This window comes from Branchiostoma belcheri, unplaced genomic scaffold (assembly GCF_001625305.1).
Source record: "Branchiostoma belcheri isolate BF01 breed outbred unplaced genomic scaffold, Haploidv18h27 scaffold190, whole genome shotgun sequence".
Classification (NCBI taxonomy): domain Eukaryota; kingdom Metazoa; phylum Chordata; class Leptocardii; order Amphioxiformes; family Branchiostomatidae; genus Branchiostoma; species Branchiostoma belcheri.
Genome location: NW_017803380.1, coordinates 264,317 through 284,168, shown reverse-complemented (window position 1 = coordinate 284,168; position 19,852 = coordinate 264,317). Strand labels below are relative to the sequence as shown.

Sequence of the window (19,852 nt, the reverse complement as noted above, 5' to 3'; positions counted from 1 at the left end):
TACACGATCAACAGAATGATGGGAGAATGACAGAGATGTGTCGTTGGCAAATAAGTTGGCCAGACATTGTGTACGGCTGGTGGCAAGGTCATTGATGTAAAGAATGAAAAGCGTTGGTCCTAGGACGGCACCTTGCGGTACTCCGGCTAATGGGGACTTCCATGCAGACGTTGCACCCTGGATGACCACTCGTTGTTTTCTGTCCGAGAGGTAACTGGAGAACCAGTCATGCATAAGACCACTGATTCCATACGGAAATTGATGAATGTGATGTAACGGTTTATCATCTATGTACACATGTATTTTATACTCAAGTCAATAAAGAACAGAGATAAAAAAAACAATTACTGTTCTTCCTATAATCACGGACCTACCAAGAACAGGAAAAAGCGTTTCGTCATTCTTTGTGAAGTATACAATGTATAACTATGGACGATCTAAGTCTGGAACTCTGGTAGCAGAGCAGTGTACTGCAGAAAGTATACAAGATGTAAATGTTTCATTTTTAAGGCATCAATGTTGAGGTTTTTTCATAATCAATGAGATTTTGCACCAGTGGTATTAGCTGTACTTTTTCATTTTGAATTTGAAGTATAATTTTGATAATTGCGATCATAACTATTATATTTCAGAAGCTGTAACTTTTCTTAAGGATGATCATCTGTCGTGGTTGTATTTTTCTAATATCAGCATTAATTAATAGTTGTTCCAACTTTAATGATTGTCCTACAAAGAACAGGGAAAGAGCATTGTTATTTTGTGCAAAGTATAAAATGTAGAACCATGGACTATCTCAGTTTGGAACTCTAGTAGCAGATCAATGTACTGCATAAAGTATAAAGATGTAATGTTTCATTTTAAAGGCATCAATGCTGAGTCTGATTCAAAAAGAGTTGTATTTTTTTCATTTTGAAGTTGAAGTATCTTAACAATTGTGGTAAAACTATTTCAGAATTTGTAACTTTTTATTATTGCCTGTGTCATGATTGTATTTTGCAATGTTTAACTAGAATGGTTGCTCCAACTTTGATTCTATGAATGATTGTTCTAACAAGAACAGGAAAATAGAAGAAAAAAACAGAAAAATGTGTTTACAGTACAATATACAGTATACAATATATAATTATGGGTGGCCTAAGTCCTGATCTCTAGTAGCAGAGTAATGTACTGAAGAAAATCTAAAAGATTTTTAAAAAAGGGATGTCACCTCAGAAGGCTTCAAAATAAATGATTTTTTTTTCAAAATAAACACTACCTGTCCAGTAATATCGGCTGTAATCCTTACAGTTTTTCATTTTTGTAGTATTGGAACAATTTTAAAACCTGTAACATCACTGGTGATTCAATTTTTAGTGTTGTTGTATCTAAAAATATGGGAAGAAAAGTATTATTTATTCAATATATTTCAGTCATACGATGTTATGCCTGAAATATATTATTATTTCCTGATGTTTCTTCTTCTACTCATTCACTGGAAGAATTCATCCTTGAAGAAGCGGGAGGGGGGGTCAAATTAAGTATTGCATAGGGCTGATTACACAAAATGTCCGTATTTGTGCGGAAATGTTTGCGGATATAAGGCAGATGGAAAAGTCCATTCTTGACCAGCGGAAACAACATTTTATAATTTTTGGTGACAAGTTAAGAAGGCTTCATTTTAAACTTGGATGACTTGGCATATAACTCACTTTGGACAGAAATAATCTCGTTCTACTCTTGCGCAGGTGTGAATTTGGAACAGTCCATTTAATGGAGAGGGGTATGACTGAAAAATGCTGTATTTCTAGTATCATTTATTATACTGAGCCACACCAATAAAGAGACTAAATAAAGTTGATGTATTTAACTTGTGTGTGGTCTGTTGTTGTCAGTTTGCCTCAAAATAGTCAACAATCAGCTAGTCACTACAAACTAACATATTCTTCAGTAAATAGCACTGTACATTATATAATTTTCATACTTAATTGCAGAAACTTTCCAATATACAAGTCACCAATCCCATACATTTTAAAAGTAGCGGTAATACGTAACTTAAGTTGGTGACGAAAACAAGTGAATATGCATATCTGGACCTGCATCATGAATAGAATTTTCATCGTAATAATAGATATTAATATTATTCAAATAGCCAGCTTCAGACAATTAACTCCACAATGTACGTAAGACCGATCCTGGGTTGTTTGTCACACGCCATTGTGGATCAGCTGCAGAAGGAGGCTGGCAAACCCTACAAGAACAACAACAACCTGTGCCCGAGTCTCTGTCAAAAAAGTGTCAACTGAAGCTTTTCTGACCTATTTAAAAGGTATGTGACTGTGAGTGAATAAACAATTAAGGTAAAATGCCTTGTAGGCAGTTTGCCACTGGCCTACGCCCATAGGTAAGGCTGGCAATCAGATTTTGATTATCTAAGGAGATATGTTACGGTGGAAGGTTTGTTGTTTTTACTGAAGACAATAGTAGATAGCTGTCAGAAAAGTCAGGACGCCAGAAAATATTTAATAATTTCCATCTTAATATCTGCTTCAGAAAATGTTAGCTCTAAAAGGGGCAACAGGGGCGCTGCGCTATGATTGTTTTTATTTATATTGTTCTATTCATATTCATATTGTATTTTGGTGACGTGGCACTATTGCCAAAATTTGCGCTGAAATCAGGAACTACAGATAAACCATCATGACTTTGCTAAGCCACAGTCTGATTAAACTGTTTTAATGCTTGATGTTACGACCATTTTGTCAACACAAGGCTTTCCAAAATGAACAAGGCAACACATCTTATCGGTCTACACTTGCCAGGAGGTTTTCTACAATTGCATTATTCAGTAGTGTGCACATAACTAAGAAACTCAGTACTATAATGGCTACTTTAATAAAGTTTTAGAAATGGTATTCACAACCTTTTTAAGAGAAGTGTACTTTTTGCTACTTTTCTGCTAAATTCCTTGTCCGAGAGGTCCAAATAGGGCCATAAGAAGGAGAACACAATATCCATATTCAAGCAGCAAGTCTCAGACAATTAACAGATACATACAATAACAACTGGAAACAGGGGCCCCGCCGGGTAGTTTACGGGCTGTTTTCAACCTATTTTTTTGTTCTATGACATTTTAGAGGAATTTATGATATACCAAGAGGACAAAACAAAGTCATGGGAGGACAATTGGAGTGTGACAAATTTTTTTCTTGTACAAACGAAGAGTTTTACCTGGGACCTTATGTTTATATTCAAGTTATCATTTTTTTTCTAAAAAATTTGAGGTCCAACATGAACTGTTGTACTGAGCAACTTCCCGTTCCATTCAGGTGACAGGACACCATGGGAAGAAAGCTGCGACACTTGCTGATTTTCCTTCTCATCATCCTGAAGGAGCCCAGCATGCCACAAGCTGACTGCAACAGTTACTGTAAACAATCATTAATCTGCAGTTGCCCCTACCTAGACCTCACCAGCATCCCTCAGAACCTCCCAAAATCCATTTCTGAGTTAGTTTTACGAGAAAATTGTATTAAAAGTTTAAAGAAGTCTGACCTATTACGGTATAAAATCTGTCTGCGTTACGCCTGCGGTACAACCAGATAACTACAATCCACTCCGATACATTTACTAATCTACCTATGCTACAAGAGTTGCAACTGGACGACAACCAGATAACTACCATCCCTTGTGGAACATTTGTAAATCTGCTCCAGCTACAAAGGTTGTGGCTGAGACACAACCAGATAACTACCATCTCTTCTGGTACATTTGCTAATCTGCCCAAGCTACAAGAGTTGTTGCTGAACAACAACAAGATAACTACCACCCATTCTGTTGCATTTTCAAATCTCCCCGAGCTACAAGAGTTGTGGCTGAGCAACAACCAAATAACTTCCATCTCTTCTGGTACATTTGCTAATTTGCCCAAGCTACAAAAAATGTCCCTGTCTCACAACGAGATAGATACCGTCCCTTCTGGTGCAATTGCAAATCTTCCCAAGCTACAAGACTTGGACCTGACCCACAACAAGGTGAAATACATCCCTTCTGGTGCATTTGTAAATCTGACCCAGTTACAAGAGTTATTCCTGTACAACAACCAGTTAACTACCATCCCTCCTGGTACATTTGCAAATCTACCCAAGCTACAGCGTTTGTCCCTGCACAACAACCAGATAGCTACCATCGATTCTGGTACATTTGCAAATCTGACACAGCTAAAATTTTTGTTCCTGTCCTATAACCAGATAACTACCATCCATTCAGGTGCATTTGAAAATCTGCCACTTTTATATCGTTTGGGACTTCGCAACAACAAGATGACGGCCATTCCCCCGTCAGTTTTCTGCTTGTTCCCAACTAATATCAGAATAGAACTTGGCGGGAACCCCTGGCAGTGTGACTGTAGGATAGCTCCCGTCAGGCTAATCGATGCATTTAAGAACCAGATAATTTGTGACCAACCCGCCAACCTTCAGGGACAGAGGCTTGAAAATGTCGATCGTAAAGAATTGATATGTAAAGAGCCAACCATATCACCACTATCTGGTGATAGCTGTTCCGCTGCAGTGTCAACACCTTCAGTTGACGATACAGAAAACAATACTAGCCCATCAGACCTTTAAAACCACTGATGGATCAACAGCAAACACCATAGAAAACACAAGCAAAAAATCTCTCGCAACTCTAACTTCAAGTTCAATACTGCCCCCAAACCAGATCCTGACTCAACTTCAAGCCCTGCAATCAAAACAAGAGCAACACTATCTTCTCCCTACGCAACCACTTTAAAAAATCCAGAATCTTCTCCCAGTTTCCCCCTACTTATTCTGATTCGCTCTATCTGTGGTTCAGTACCTGTCATCATTCTGATTGGGACTTTCTTGGCTGTAATTTGGAAGATGATGAGGGCCAGAAATACTCCATTAGGGCGGAATCCCGGTGTTGTTGGGAGCAACACAAAACAGCAGCGTCTGTGATGGTCAGTGGTCATGATCAGACAGGGCAGGGTCAGTCTCAGTCCAACACTGAATCCAACACAAACACCACAGCTACTGTAATGGCCAGTGGTGATGATCACCAGTATGAGGATATCGACAACCCCGTGTTAAGACAGGACAGGGTCAGTCTCAGGCTATCACTGCATCCAACACAAACACCACAGCTACTGTAATGGCCAGTGGTCATGATCAGACAGGGCAGAGTCAGTCTCAGGCTAATATTCAATGTCTTAAAGTGGGAAATTTGTCACATAATGAAGTGCTAGCTGCCTTACAGCCAAACCCTATGTACGTTGATGTAAAAACACCGCCAAAGGACGACGCATCTACAGAGATAGAGATAGCCAATAGTAATGATCAGACGGGGCAGGGCCAGTCTCGGGCCGTGACTGAATCATTGGACGTGAGAAATCTTTCTTACGGCACAGGGCCGACTGCCTCACAGCAAAACTCTGTATATAAAGCTGTGACCCAGTCTCAGACCATCACAAACACAGCTGTCGTAATGACCAGTGGTAATGTTCAGACAGGGCAGGGTCAGTATCAGGCCATCACTGAATCCCTCGATGCTAGAAATTTATCTTATGGCACAGGGCCGACTGCCTCGCAGCTAAATATTCTGTACAAAACAGCACCTGTAATGACCAGTGGTCATGATCAGCCTGTGCAGGGTCAGCTGCAGTCTTAGACCAATACTGAAGGTAACTTCTCCGCCCCCAAATGTAGAAACAATGTAGAAAGAAACAAAGAAAAATAGAAACGCCCCCAACTTGCAGTTAGACCTAAAATTCAGGATGGGTAAAATGATTCATTATGTAAATTATTGCCTTAGTAGCGTACCTTATTACTTTAGCAATCGGTGGTTGGTTGGTTGGTTGGTTGGTTGGTTGGTTGGTTGGTTGGTTGGTTGGTTGGTTGGTTGGTTGGTTGTGTTGATATACATTTTAAAACTTCTTGTTGTCGTGATCCAGGTGATATGTCTAACATTTTAATTGTGACCTTGTAAGTTTTTTCTGAAGACCAAACTAAAAGCTACATTGTATGTAGACTTTTAACAGTAGCTCTCGTATTTCATTGTGAGAACCACCCGAGGCTTACGCTGTAAGTCTTGAACACAAATACGTGTTAAATGCAACAATTCACAATGTGTAGTAATTGTTAAACGTCCCTAATTACCATTACCTAAACAGAGAGATTCTCTGGGTAAGTATGAAAAATCTACGTTTGGAAATCTAGTAGCAAAGCAAGTCATGTAATGCTATGCACGACTGCAGAAACTATCTAATATACAAATTGTAATAGTCACTCATGAAGCTTCAAAAGAAGTCTGTTGCCTTTACACATGTAATACCATTAATTTTATTTTTAACTTTTGTATTGCATGTTATATAAAGTAGATTGTGGGTTGTGGTGACTACTTGCAATTCAAACCTGTTGTAATAGCTGTAGTCAGCCAGAATGGCACAATATGGTACTTTAAATTACTTATTACCTTCGCCAAGAAGGTTATGTTTTCAGGGGCGTTCGTGTATGTATGTGTGTGTGTGTGTGTGTGTGTGTCTGTCAACACGATAACTTGAGAAGGCCTTGATGGATTGTCTTGATACTTGGTATGTGGGTAGGTCATGATGAGACCTCAAAATGATTAGATTTTGGACCCCCTAGCGGCTTGTTATGGTACTGCAGCTGAACTTCCGGTTTTGATATCTCATGATCTAGACATGCTATGGTGATGAAATTTAGATGGTAGGTAGCTCTTGTGCTGGGGAAGAAGTGATGTGAGTTTAGGTCCCCCTAGCGGCTTGCTCTGAAACTGCAGCAATATATTCTTGAAAATATTCAAAAGGGATAACTCAAGAACCGGCTGACGGATCGTCGTGATTTTTTGTATGTAGGTAGCTTACGTGATCCTTCATATAATTATGTGACAATTATGCAAATATGGATATAATTTGCATAATTTATGGGGAAATTCTATAAATCAGCTGCATTCCATGATAGGACAATTAAAGCTTATGACATTGGTAATTGACAACGAGAGAAACACAGGAAGATATTGATTATGTTAATAATGACCTAATTTGCATAATTAATGAGAAAATTTTATAATTATATAATGATAACTGCCTGGAATTTCATACTTGTGGTATTTGAAAGTTAAATTGAGGTGAACATCATTAAACATAATTTATTCAAATCAGGACCTCATTTGCATAATTTGTTAGGAAATGCTAGAATGCATTGTTTGTTAATATAAGACTGTTTTTTTGGTTGAGATTATGATAAAATGATATAATTCATGAAAATTAGGTTCCTATTTCTTAAATCAGGGGGGAATAATCTAATGTATAATTTGTCAGTCATAAAGATTAACATCATTTGGCGAAGGTTTGAGATCGGGGAACTCTAGTTGTTACTTAATTTAATGTAGTAAAAATAGTGCGGGGATAATAGTGGCAGAAGATGGTGCATTTAAACTTGATTCAAAGAATCAGAACCTTTAATACTAACGCTAGCTGTACATTTTTATTTCTGACATTTAAAAAGCAATTTCCAAAAGTTGGAGAAAGATAATGAATTATGATTATTGAATTATAACTGAAACTTAAAGTTTGGTGTATAAGCCTCTCATAGCCCCTTTGTAGCAATTGTAACATTATACACAACTCCAGATGAATATTTTGTTTCCAAATTGAATTGTAGTAAAGTAACATGTGGGTTGTAGACACTTGCTGCTCAAACCTAATTTTTTGTTTTAAATTTTTTGGTAAAAAAAATTAGCTGTTGTCAGCCGTGAGGACAAAGATGAACATTCTAACCTACTTTTTTTTAAGAACCCTAGCATTCAATCTTAAACCTACATGGCATTTTGTGTAAGTAACATTTGACATTTCCAAAAGAAAAATACTTCTTTCTGAAAAGTTTTGAGTATTATTTAATATTTTGTGTAATATTTTTAATAAATTGTACAGGAGTACAGATGTTAGATCTAACAATGCAAACTGTGCAGGAACAGTCACTGTAACAGTTACTGTGCTTATCATAATCATAGACCTACAAAGAACGGGGTATGTTTTGTCATTCTGTGTGAAGTATACAATGTATAATTGACAGTCTAAGTCTGGAACTCTGGTAGCAGAACAGTATACCGCAGAAAGTATACAAGTTGTAAAGTTTCATTTTAAGGCATAATGCTTCGAGTTTTTTTAAATGAATGAGATTTTGCACCAGTGGTATTAGCTGTACTTTTTCATTTTGAATTTGAAGTATGATTGTAATAATTGCGATTATAACTATTGTATTTCAGAGTCTGTAAATTCTATTATGGATGATGTCATGGTTGTATTTTCTAATATCAACATTAATTATTTTTTAACTTTAATGGTTGCCCTACCAAGAATAAGGTTAGAGTGTTTTGTCATTCTGTGTAAAATATACAATGTATAATCATGGACTATCTTAGTCTGGAACTCTAGTAGCACATCAATGTACTGTAGAAATTGTACAGATGTAAAGTTTCATTTTAAAGGCATCAATGCTGAGTCTGATTCAAAAAGAGTTGTAGTTTTCATTTTGAAGTTGTAGTATCTTAACAATTGTAGTAAAACTGTTTCAGAATTTGTAAATGTTTATTATTGATGGCGTCATGGTTGTATTCCACAATTTTTAACTTGACTGGCTGTTCCAACTTTGATTTTATGAATGATTGTTCTAACAAGAACAAAGGAAGAGTATACTGTTGTTATGTGTTTACTGTATATCGTTTGTAATCCTTACATTTTTTTTAATTTTTGTAGTATCGTAACAATTTCAGAACCTGTAACTTTTCATCACTGTCGATTCAATTTTCAGTTTTGTTGTATCTAAAAAATTCTCTAGTATTTGCTTAATATCTTTCAGACATACCATGGTATGGCCCTAATATGTCGCTTTTCCTGGTGTTTCTTCTGCTTCTACTTCACTGGAAGACTTCATTCTTAAAGAGGGGATAACTAATAAAGTATTGAACAGGGCTGATTACACAAAATGTCCGTATTTTGCGGAAATGTTTGCGGATATAAGGCAGATGGAAAAGTCTATCCTTGACTAGTGAAACAACCTTTTTTAATTTTTGGTGACAAGTTAAGAAGGCTTCATTTTAAACCTGGACGACTTGGCAAATAACTCACTTTGGACAGAAATAATCTTGTTCTACTCCTGCGCAGGTGTGAATTTGGAACAGTCCATTTAATGGAGAGGGGTATGACTGAAATATGCTGTATTACTAGTATCATTTATTATGCTAAGCCACACCAATGAAGAGACTAAATAAAGTTGATGCATTTAACTTGTGTGTGGTCTGTTGCCGTCAGTTTGCCTCAAAATAGTCAACAATTAGCTAGTCACTTCAAACTAACATATTCGATTCATATCAAGTTTATCAAGTTTTATTAATAAAAATCAGTCTTGCAGCTAGTGTACAAACAAGCTGAATAACACTGATTTTTTACAATTGTGTAGTGAGTACAAATACAAACTTAACATTACAATACGTATACAGACACACAAACAAACACATTACAAAGCCACACATGGGCACTGAAGTAAAGTCCAGAGAGTCTTGAAAGTCATTACTGCAAAGACCCGTTGTACAGGCATATTGCCTTGTGTAAGAAAGAGTTTTTCAGTCTTTTTGTACGGGCTGCTGGTACTGTGAGTGCAGTTCGATTTTTTAAGGTCCTCCCAGTGGCCGTTGTCCTGGCCGGTGGAACCAGGTCATGGAGGGGGTGACCCTCGTCCAGCATGTTCTTCAGTAGTTTCACTGCCGCCACCTCTCGCCTTTCCTTCAGCGTTGGCAGAGGAGGCACCTCACGTCTTCCCCCCAGTGAGATGATCCTGAGTGCTCTCCGCTGTACTCTTTCAATCAGTCTTTCCTGCTCCTTATTACACCCTACTAGTAGTACGTGCCCATATTCAAGTACAGGTCTGATAAGTGTGATGTAGACCTGGACCAAATCTACAACACTAGTGCCCTGTTTAGTAAGGAGCCTTAAATAATGAAGCCTACGCGAAGCCTTCGTGACCATAGAGATCACCTGATCATGAAAAGTCAAATTCTTATCCAATATATAACCCAAGCCCTTGGCCAGCTCAACACATGGCACCTGTTGTCCCCCTAAGATAATCTTTGGTGGGATTCTGTGCTTTGCCTTAATAATGATTGAGTGAAATAGTTTTTTAGTTAGGATAAAGCAAGTACATTTTATGGTTTAAATCGTCCACAGACTTCAAATATCATGCGATAAGGTGAAAAAAACAGGACTCCTACATTTTAAAACTTTGAGATCGTAAACCTTGTCAAACAAGTATTTTAACAACAAAACATGATCACAACCAACAGGTCTTTTTCATTCCTGTATTCAATGGCACCACCTGTCCTTGTGCATACATCTTAATCAACTGAGTCACAGACTTCGCGGCAGTCTGATATTTTGTTGTTTAGATGGTGTCTTTTCCAGTCATTATCAAACAGGTTTCTAGATCATTTTGCAACTGACACATGTATACAAATTGTTAAAGTATGGTCATCTGTCTGTAGATGTGCTACATACCTGGTAATAAGGCTACAGTTGACGTCACACTTAAAAGAAGCCATGTGACAAGCCTCACTGGGTCAGTCTACTGATGAAGACCAGACTGACTGGTCAAAAACTCTAGGTGAGAGGATTTTTTGTGTTGGACCAAAAGTTTTAACTTTGAACCTGTAACTACCAACACAGATGAACTTTCATGAAAGGCTACAGTAGATTGATTGGAAGTAGACTGCAGTATGTTTACTAATGATGATTTCTCATGATGTAGTATTAATTAACGTTGGGCTAATTTGTGCGAGCTCGAAAAGCTGATACATGTATTACCAGTTCCTTCACTCCTTGCATATGTGTGGGGAATCTTGATAAACAGATAAAGAAAAAAACTAAATTTTGAACAAAAAATTCAAGAAAAAACTTTAAATAACCATCATGGCAATGCACTAGGTATTGATATGTAAGGCCGCACTAAGTAATTAATATAGATAACATCCATGCACGCATTGATTTTGGTCTGCCAGAAAAAAAAAGAAATTAGTAAACACTTCCTACTGTGCTGTAGTTTCTGTTTAAACCTGTCAAAACCGAAAAAAAAACACATATAGAACAGTCAGCTTTTTCCACATATTTATTTACCTAATATTAATAATCTCACATTTATACACACATGTACCATAAACAGTGCAAACAGAAATATGAAAGAAAAATGACACACCTTTTTTTTTGCATAAGTCCATATCGTTTGCAATAGATACAAAATGATAATTTTACCTTGCAAGGCAATTTTCATAATTCTATAGTTTTAATAATTAGCATTTGGCCAGACACATATTCACAGATAGGCTTAATGTACAATGTATTTCATAGATGGCCCCAAAGTGTCATTAAAATGACACAGACTTTCAGTAACCTATGATCCACTGCTCACCTGAAGTCATGTGTGTTATCTGGCAGTGCATAACATTGTTTCACAGAAGTGGTCTCTCACTCCAGAGCATTCCTTGACAAAGACTGGAGTAAGGTTATACAGTCAAAAATTTGGGCTAGTCCAATTTCTTGACTTGAGTGGGAAATTATACTTTAAAGTTTCTTCATAATGACTTCTACCAAAACAGGTTAACCTTTAAGATAATTTACAATTTTCAAAGTTAAACCTGCATAACCAAATTCATCCTTACATAAAAAAACTATAGTTATTATATATGTCAATGACAGCAGATGAAATATATCTATCCAGTATTGAAACTTACATTTGGTCAACTGTTTGACATTTTGCTGTCAGACCATCATGGCCATGTCTACATCACTGCAACAATAATCAAAGCTACATGTATGCATGTATATTGTACGTGTATCAACACTAACTTATATGTAACACAAATGTATTTCCTTCCAATTCCAGCTTGGTTTTATATCGCTAAACCAATTCTTTGTTTTGTCTATCATTTGCCACATGCAACTTTCCTTGTTCATAGCAGCTACCACGGTTTCATTCCACTTTATTAGTTGATTCCCTGACCATGCCATTACTATGCAAAGAAGTTACTCAAGCGACTGGATATGATTTTGGAAACGGTCAGACGTTTCAGCTAGTATCCACTAGCTTTTGTCAGTGACTGAGAGACCAGAGGGGAAATGAAGGTTTATAAGCACAAACTATTGATTGATTGTTCCCTTTTCGACTTTAAATTGTCTTCACTTCATTTGCATATCAATCAATAGTTTGTGCTTATAAACCTGCATTTCCCCTCTGGTCTCTCAGTCACTGACAAAAGCTAGTGGATACTACAAATGTAGCTGAAACGTCTGACCGTTTCCAAAATCATATCCAGTTGCTTGAGTAACTTCTTTTTGGCATATCGTATTACCTGGATGTCTAACCTTCATCGATGCATGCCATTACTACTTTGTTCATTTGTATTTGTATACAAAAATTATATACAATGTGTATGTGTATCTTACTATACACTGTTGATTATATATTGTGCATTAGCAGAATTCAATCATATGGACACCTGCATGCATGGGATATTGGTTAACACTAGAGGGGCAGTAAGATCTGTTTTGGCATCCATCTTACTAGTACTGCTATATTCCAACCTTTTTTTATTTTATATTTCATCACTCATTAAATGATAGCAGAATGACAAGAATTGCTTTCTACGAAATTGTTTGAAATTTTAAATCCATATAGTGATATGCATATCCACAAAGTTCTAATATGTTTAATTGAACAGTAATTATTAGGCCACACCAATTTAATTTGTTGTTTCTCGGATTTGCCTTTTTTTTCTGATTTGCAAAAAAAAAAATTTTTTTGTTCTAAATCAACTGCAAAATGACAATGAAAGACATATTTTGGCCCCATTGAAAAAAGTCCTTTTCTTCCTAGTTGTTACAGTTATTCAATGTTACAATGCAATTTTGTTTCATTAAAAGTTCAAAATCTATTGTTTTGATTATAAACCAGCCTGGTATTGTTCACTTCATGGCTCATATTGTAACATTTCCAGCTACTAGTATCATGGGGTGCCTTGGCCTGTTTTTTTTTAAATTTATTTATTTCGCCCTGTCGCTTCATAATTCTGAAAAAATCCGAGAAACAACAAATTAAATTGGTGTGGCCTAAACTGCCCCTTGCAGTGAGTTGCATCTAAGAAAAAATGATTGCTTTCCACACTGATTTTTCAATCTCAAATTGAAACATTTTATCTTCAGTTTTCAGTTTTTTTGTTTGATTTTTACATCAAAATGCCAGATTGCCCACATTTCTTCAAGAAATAGGAATAAATTCAACAACAGCAATCTTAAATATTACCTCTCCACGATCAGTACCATTCTCATCATTCAGAGTTCATAAACTTTTATATATTGAATACTTAGGCCACAGAAATGTACTTTTTTGGTTCAAGAATGGCTCTTATGCTGAAGAGGAAGAGCAACATTATAACTGTAAAGTCTGGACCTGATGGTACGTACAGTTTCAGGGAATGAATGTTGCCAGATTCAACGAATATTTTTGCAATTAAGATATTTAGGGTTCAAAAATGATACATAGTGCCCCTTCAAGTCCCTTGAATGGTTAAGTCCAGGTTTGACTGTACTGTAGGGAACCAATGAAAGTAAACTCTGTGGCCTTTAACCCATCTAGTCTCTCCTGATGTACATCCAGGCATTGATGAGCCAGAAGGCGAGAGTTACGGAGTACAGGATGAGTTCTCGCTGGTTTCGTTGTTCGTTCTCTTCCTCCAGGATCTGTAGTCTCCTGCCGACTCTGGACAGCTGGCGCCGGAGTTCTTCTACCTCGTCTTCCGCCATGGGCGTCACGGCGTCCATGTTGGCTGGAGCCGGCGCCAATTCACTGGGAATATAAAATCCATGTACATAGAAAATACAAATCAATCTTAGGCCACAGCAAGTAAATATTATGGATGACATCCTCCCCAGACTCCAAATCTAATGCGAGTGGGCAAAAAAAAACAAGGTGGGCCAAAAAAACAAGGTTCCTAAATTTCAAAATTTTGACTCAATCATTGGTACAAATGGTTTTGATTCAGTGGGCACATCACATATACACAAAATTTTTTTTTCCAAAATCAGGCGAAAATTAATGTGCGCGCTGATGTCATCCATAAAAATTACTTGCTGTGGCCTTATTTATACAAGTTAAATCTTATAATTTGCTTCCCCTCAGCAATGTGAGCCTTAAAGCGATATTATATAAGATTGTCACATAATTTTAAACAGTGTTGGTTTACACATTTTCTTGTGCTATAAGCCTACCTGGGTTCATAATGACATTATTTTGAACTGGGTTCACATGTTTCACCAGTAACAGCTGCTTACCTGTCGGGATCGGATACAGGAGTTCTTATTTACACAACCAATAATTATCTTACCTAGAGTGTCTGTCAGACACCTTCATCAGAGCTTCTGACTGGAGTTCTGCTTCTCACCGCTCCTGTATCCCATACTTTACCAACCTGATGGAACTATTTTTTACTCCGTGAAGGAGGTCAGGACCTCCGGACGGAGTGTTGTAATCGGCTGATTTTTCATGTTCGCAGTCAAAACACTGGGTTCTCTTTGTGTAATCGGCACGCAATTTTATACGCCGTTTGCGGGCATGCCCGTGTTGATGCACGAATGTGTATTTTTGCCGTTGCTGCTTTCGCGGTCAATGTAATATCGCAGACGCACCCCTACAATTACGAGGCGAATTGGAATGGTCCAGAAAAACGCGTTGTTTGGAATAGCAGTGGGGTTCAAAAAAGTTCATGCAGATACGGGGTGGTTTTTATAAGTGGTTCCAGATGTTTTTGCCCATGGTTAAGAGATGCCAAGTTTTTTGGAAGATGTTCGCAGCCAAAACGCATTCTTCCGTACGTCGCATTTCTGTGTAATTTCGCATGTGGTGTTGCATTATGTCCGGGATGATGCACGTCTTTTTATTTTTACCGTAGCTGTTTTGATATTGGAGTAAATGCTTATTTTCGAAACATCCCCATTTCTTTGAAATGGTTTCGTCCGTTTATGCAACTGTTACTGCGCTAATGACGACCAGTCGCGCTGTCCTGATACACCGCGAATGTGCGAGTGTTCCCTGTAGACAGTCCCGGGAGTCATTTTTTTGCACATTCCAGGAGCCAAACCAAAATACGTTCATGAACCGAGTCCAAAAAACCGAAACGTGAAAATCGGATGATCGGACCTGATGTACATTTCTCTTTCTATAGATTGTACACACAATACACACATCTTTAGATAATCTGGCCATGGCAGGTTAAAAAAAAGTAACCCTGAATCATACTAGATTAGCGTAAATGCATGTTAATGCGTTCAAAACAAGAAAAAAATTGTTTCCGGGTATTAATCTCTTGAATCACGGCGCTGAATATTGACGCAAAAATATTTCGGGCATCGCGCGCCCTTCCCGCGTCACGTGTAGGCATCTCGCATCTCTGATTGGTTGTTGCGTCTTAAGATGACTGAGCCGACGCGCGTTTAAACAATTTTTCTTTGTTCGATTTATCACACTTCACAGAGAATTGTCGCCAATGGCTACTTCTTTTTGTTGCAATATATAATACTTCACGGAGAATTGTCGCCTATGGCTTCTTGTTTTTTTTGTTTCGCATAACCGGTAAACCGCCTTTAGGCGTAACAGGCGTAACACACCAGTTTTGTACATGTGTGTACATGTTCAAGCTGCGTATGACTGGACTGTGAGGTTTTGAACCACTCACACCGAGAAGGTTCCCTACTAGTGCTGCATACCTAAACCCACATTTAGGTTCAGGTCCGGATTCAAGTCCAGAGGTTTAGGTTCAGTTCCGGACTTGTAAGTCCGGACCTAAACCCATGGCATATACAAAATTGCATGTTGGCAACCTTGCAGGGTTGTCTGGGTGAAACTTTGGCCACATAACATGGAGGCCGACACTTGATGATGCCCGATGGCAATGTTTTCTTCATTTTGCAGCTAAGATTTTGGAATCTCATCATCATTTTGGAATCTAAAGAAGGTTTTAGGTGGTTGGAAAGAAAAGGGGTATGCGAAATGGTCTTTTATGGTAATAAGTCCGGACTCGGTTCTTGACTTTTAGGGTTTTTTTTGGACTTGAACCTAAACATTCTTACAAGTCCGGATCTAAGTCCAGTGAACCGGTATGCAGCGGTGGGATCTTTAACGTGCATGGGGTGTGGCTCTCCCAAACACGGGACCTCCATTTAACGTCCTATCCGAGGGACGGTTTTTGGTTACCTGTCGGGTACTGCGATTCCGTTGGGTAGCCCGCGGCCGGCGAGGGGTTCTCGGGACCTGCGGCCGCTGGCGGTCCGCGGCCGGGACTGTGGCCGTTCCTGGATCTCCAGACTCTCCAGATGTTCCTCTAACGTGAGCGTGCGAGGGGGGGTCTGTAAGCTGACGGGAGGGGGTTGTGCAGGGAGCATGGTGTCCAGGTCCAGGGTACGGGGGGACTGGTGCTGTCCCTTGTACTGTCCTTCACCTGCACACAAATAAGTCATGTTACATTCTGGTACATACATGCACTGGTACAGGTAACATTATAACATACCTGCACTTATCAAGTTAGAATCAAAACCATAACTGTTCATCAAAACAAATACTTGTAACTACTAGTATTTTAGTGGTACAGGTACAAATGTATAAGGTATACAGACCTATGAACCTGATTCTTCTAACAAAAGCATGTGGTCTTGTACAGCATATATCTTTAGTATCTAGTAATTACATGCATGTCATACGCAACAGGAAATGATAGTTTGATAAGAGCATCATCACATAAGGTCCAATCATTCTTTGCTCTGGAACTGTGCACCAGAATAGAGTTTTATTACAGATTTTAACTTATACTCCGAGTTATAGTCAAACTTGTCCAAGTGACCACTTGTATGAGCAGACGATCTGGCCATAATGGTTGTTTTTTCTGACATTCTAGTTATCTTAAATGGTGCACCCCCAAAAATTTTTGTGCACCCAATTTTTTAGGTTTGTACCTGCGACAGTGATCCTGTCTGGTACGTCCATGCTGGCGTGAACGTGTCGTGTTTCGCCCGGCGTGACGTAACTCTCCTCACCCTCCGCAACCTGGATCTTATCTGGGACCCTCATCTACACTCAGGAACACAAAACAAGACATATATTAAAGTATGCTTTAATAATATGCTAGTAGCTTATTATTATTAATTTATATGATATGATATTAATCTTTCATTACATATTCCTGCCCAGATGGACTAAATGCACATGTGACCATCATACTACTAGTATGTGGTCTAGAGAGCACGTCGGCAGAACGTACTGCGCCTGCGCAGAACCCTGTATTTTCACGGTTTTCGTTAAATTTTTGGTCAACGTTGCATTAGAATTTTGCCTGTTGCAAAGGATATCTTTTCCTACATAACATTTGGAAACTACAGATGGGATATTAACCTTACTTTAGTATATGCGCAAATACGACCTTATATGAGACATTCTGCCGAAGTGCTATGTATAATACATTACAGGTTTTGCGCAAGTGCAGTTCGTTCTGCCGATGTGCTGGTCTAGAGCATGTAAGACATGTCATGAGTACCTTTGTTGAGATGTCAGCGGTGTATTCTGCATTGTAGGAGTATCTGAGCGTGTCCAGGTCCTGTTCTGGAGGGTTAAACACTTTGGTGGGACTGGCCATGGTCACAGCTTACTCTACTAACTACCAGCACTGGAGAAAAAAAACAACAACAGAAAGCAAGTTCAAAACAGTAGAATACTTGATGACTTACAAGAAGACAAAGCTATAATAATTTTAAAAAGCACATTTATAACTCAAGATTACACAAGCTAACGTTAAGATATCGACAAAATATTTTTCTGTGTTCTATGACAAAGCCATAACTATAAGAAAACGTACCTTTGTACAAAATTGTATGTTTGACTTCCATAAAAACAATTTGTAGAATTGATATCTTATTATAACCCTGGGCGGGATGCCCTAGATAGGGCTTTGCCCAGTATCATATAGAACTAGAACTAGAAATTATTGTCTATGAAAACGGTCCATGAAAATGTTCACGAAAACGTTTGTTAAACCATGGAGGTAAAAACTAAAAAATTATACACATAAATTTTTACCTCCATGAATACCAAGGAGCGGTACGAATGCCTTACATATTACCATTATGCTCGAGTTTCTACTTACATGTTCACTCCCTATTCTCGAAAATGTCCTGATAGATAAGTACAGAACGTGAAAATTGTTAACGTAATTAATTCTGCGACAAGAATATCATGAAAAGACAGGTTTCGGTCACTTCGTCTCTTCCTTGCAAATTTCATCCGCCATTTTGGGAAGGAATTCTCGCTTGGTCACGCGAGATGAAGTGAATAGCGGCTCCTAGCGGTTTGTTTTAACATAGCAGGATGATGGGTGATGGCCTTGTGCAACCCGCTTTTCACTATAAATCTCCAAGCAGATGCCTTTCGGTGGTAAAAAGACAGTATCAAATTGGCCAGGCAGTATCCATTAGCCAGAGAAGGTCACCGGCCACCGACGGGGTCTACAGAATGTCGCACTGGATAAAGTTATTACTGAAATGAAATACCTTTATTGTCACGTTCATGCCACGACGGGCTAGGTACAGGTCAAGATATAACAGACACATAACAAACATATGTAGAAAAGTGGAGACAAAAGATACACTACTTGACTTAGATATACATACACAAGGGTACTATACTGCTGCTCTAGTTACTGAGCTAATACAAACTTCTTCTCGCTTTACAATGGGAACAGATGATGTTTGTGATACAGCTAGGGTTTGTCTAGACGCATCAAAAATGTAAATTTATCGTTTGCATTTAGGTGTTCAAAGCATAGGGACATCTCTTTGATATGATTAAAAAGGACAGACCTTTCATTAGAATATAAAGAACAGTCTAAAATAAAGTGTTGTTCATCTTCTATTCTATTCATGTTACAGTATTGACAGAGTCTATTCTGGAGAGGAATGCGGTTGCGCCTTCCCGTTTCAATGAGTAATTTGTGACAACTTATTCGGAGTTTAGTTGCAGCTACCCTGTGTTGTATGTTGTTGACCAATAGGTACTCTTCTTCTTTATATACACTTTTAAACAAACGGCACGTTCGTAACTTGTTACTAGAAGATGTACCTCAGTCTGTTATGGTCATTGTGGATTTCAGTGATAAATGTTTTAGGTGTAAATATCTTTCAATCGTTGGCTGATGGAGTTAATTATTGGTGATAGGTTTGTGCTAAGAGATATATCAGGACGCCGTACGTACGTAAGCAAAACCGCATTCCTCCAAAGTTTTACGAATACCGGACGCCCAGCATTTATTGCCGCTAGTCTCTAGCTGTAGTTGATATGAGAGGGCGTCCGCTTTTAAGTATTTTCTTCGTATACGCCAATACGTGACGTCTGACAGTCTGGGAGGCCTCCACGTGCATTGGGTACCTCCCTAGTTCCGCCCTTCACGCAAGGTTACAGTTAGGCCATGTTGAGTTGATTATATGGATGACATCCTCTGGGAACCCCAAAACTGATGCGAGCGCGCGAATAAAAAAGGTTTGCAAAAGTTGCTTTCATGAAATCTACGTTGTTATGAAGGTCGAACAAATGACACAGAGTATGGTATGGCGAATAATCTACTCTTTAAATTCATTTCTTTGCATTTTAGTTTTTTGTTTGATTTTGGCATTCTACGACGTTGGAATCGTTTTCAAATATTTTTTTTTGCAACTTTCGGTATATATTTGCTCATTTTGCAACTGTTTTGT

At 38.2% G+C, this 19,852-nt stretch overlaps 1 protein-coding gene across 1 annotated transcript; it reads right to left on the bottom strand.

Moving 5' to 3' along the window:
* Positions 1-13,198: 13,198 nt before the first annotated feature.
* Positions 13,199-18,409, bottom strand: LOC109468084 (mitochondrial fission factor-like). The gene is made up of 5 exons (XM_019766323.1): positions 18,253-18,409; positions 17,647-17,775; positions 17,069-17,183; positions 16,314-16,557; positions 13,199-13,910 (listed from the first exon to the last, which is right to left on the bottom strand). Exons 2-5 carry the CDS (start codon positions 17,743-17,745, stop codon positions 13,697-13,699), a joined length of 672 nt encoding a protein of 223 aa, XP_019621882.1. The 5' UTR covers positions 17,746-17,775; positions 18,253-18,409; the 3' UTR covers positions 13,199-13,696.
* Between the last annotated feature and the right edge of the window lie 1,443 nt (positions 18,410-19,852).

Excerpts from the sequence above, each read along its gene's own strand:
- LOC109468084 (XM_019766323.1), bottom strand. The coding sequence starts at position 17,745 with ATGGCCAGTCCCACCAAAGTGTTTAACCCTCCAGAACAGGACCTGGAC. Across the intron at positions 17,184-17,646 it reads CCGCTGACATCTCAACAAAG|ATGAGGGTCCCAGATAAGAT; the intron begins GTACTCATGACA and ends TCCTGAGTGTAG. Across the intron at positions 13,911-16,313 it reads GGAATCGCAGTACCCGACAG|TGAATTGGCGCCGGCTCCAG; the intron begins GTAACCAAAAAC and ends TTATATTCCCAG.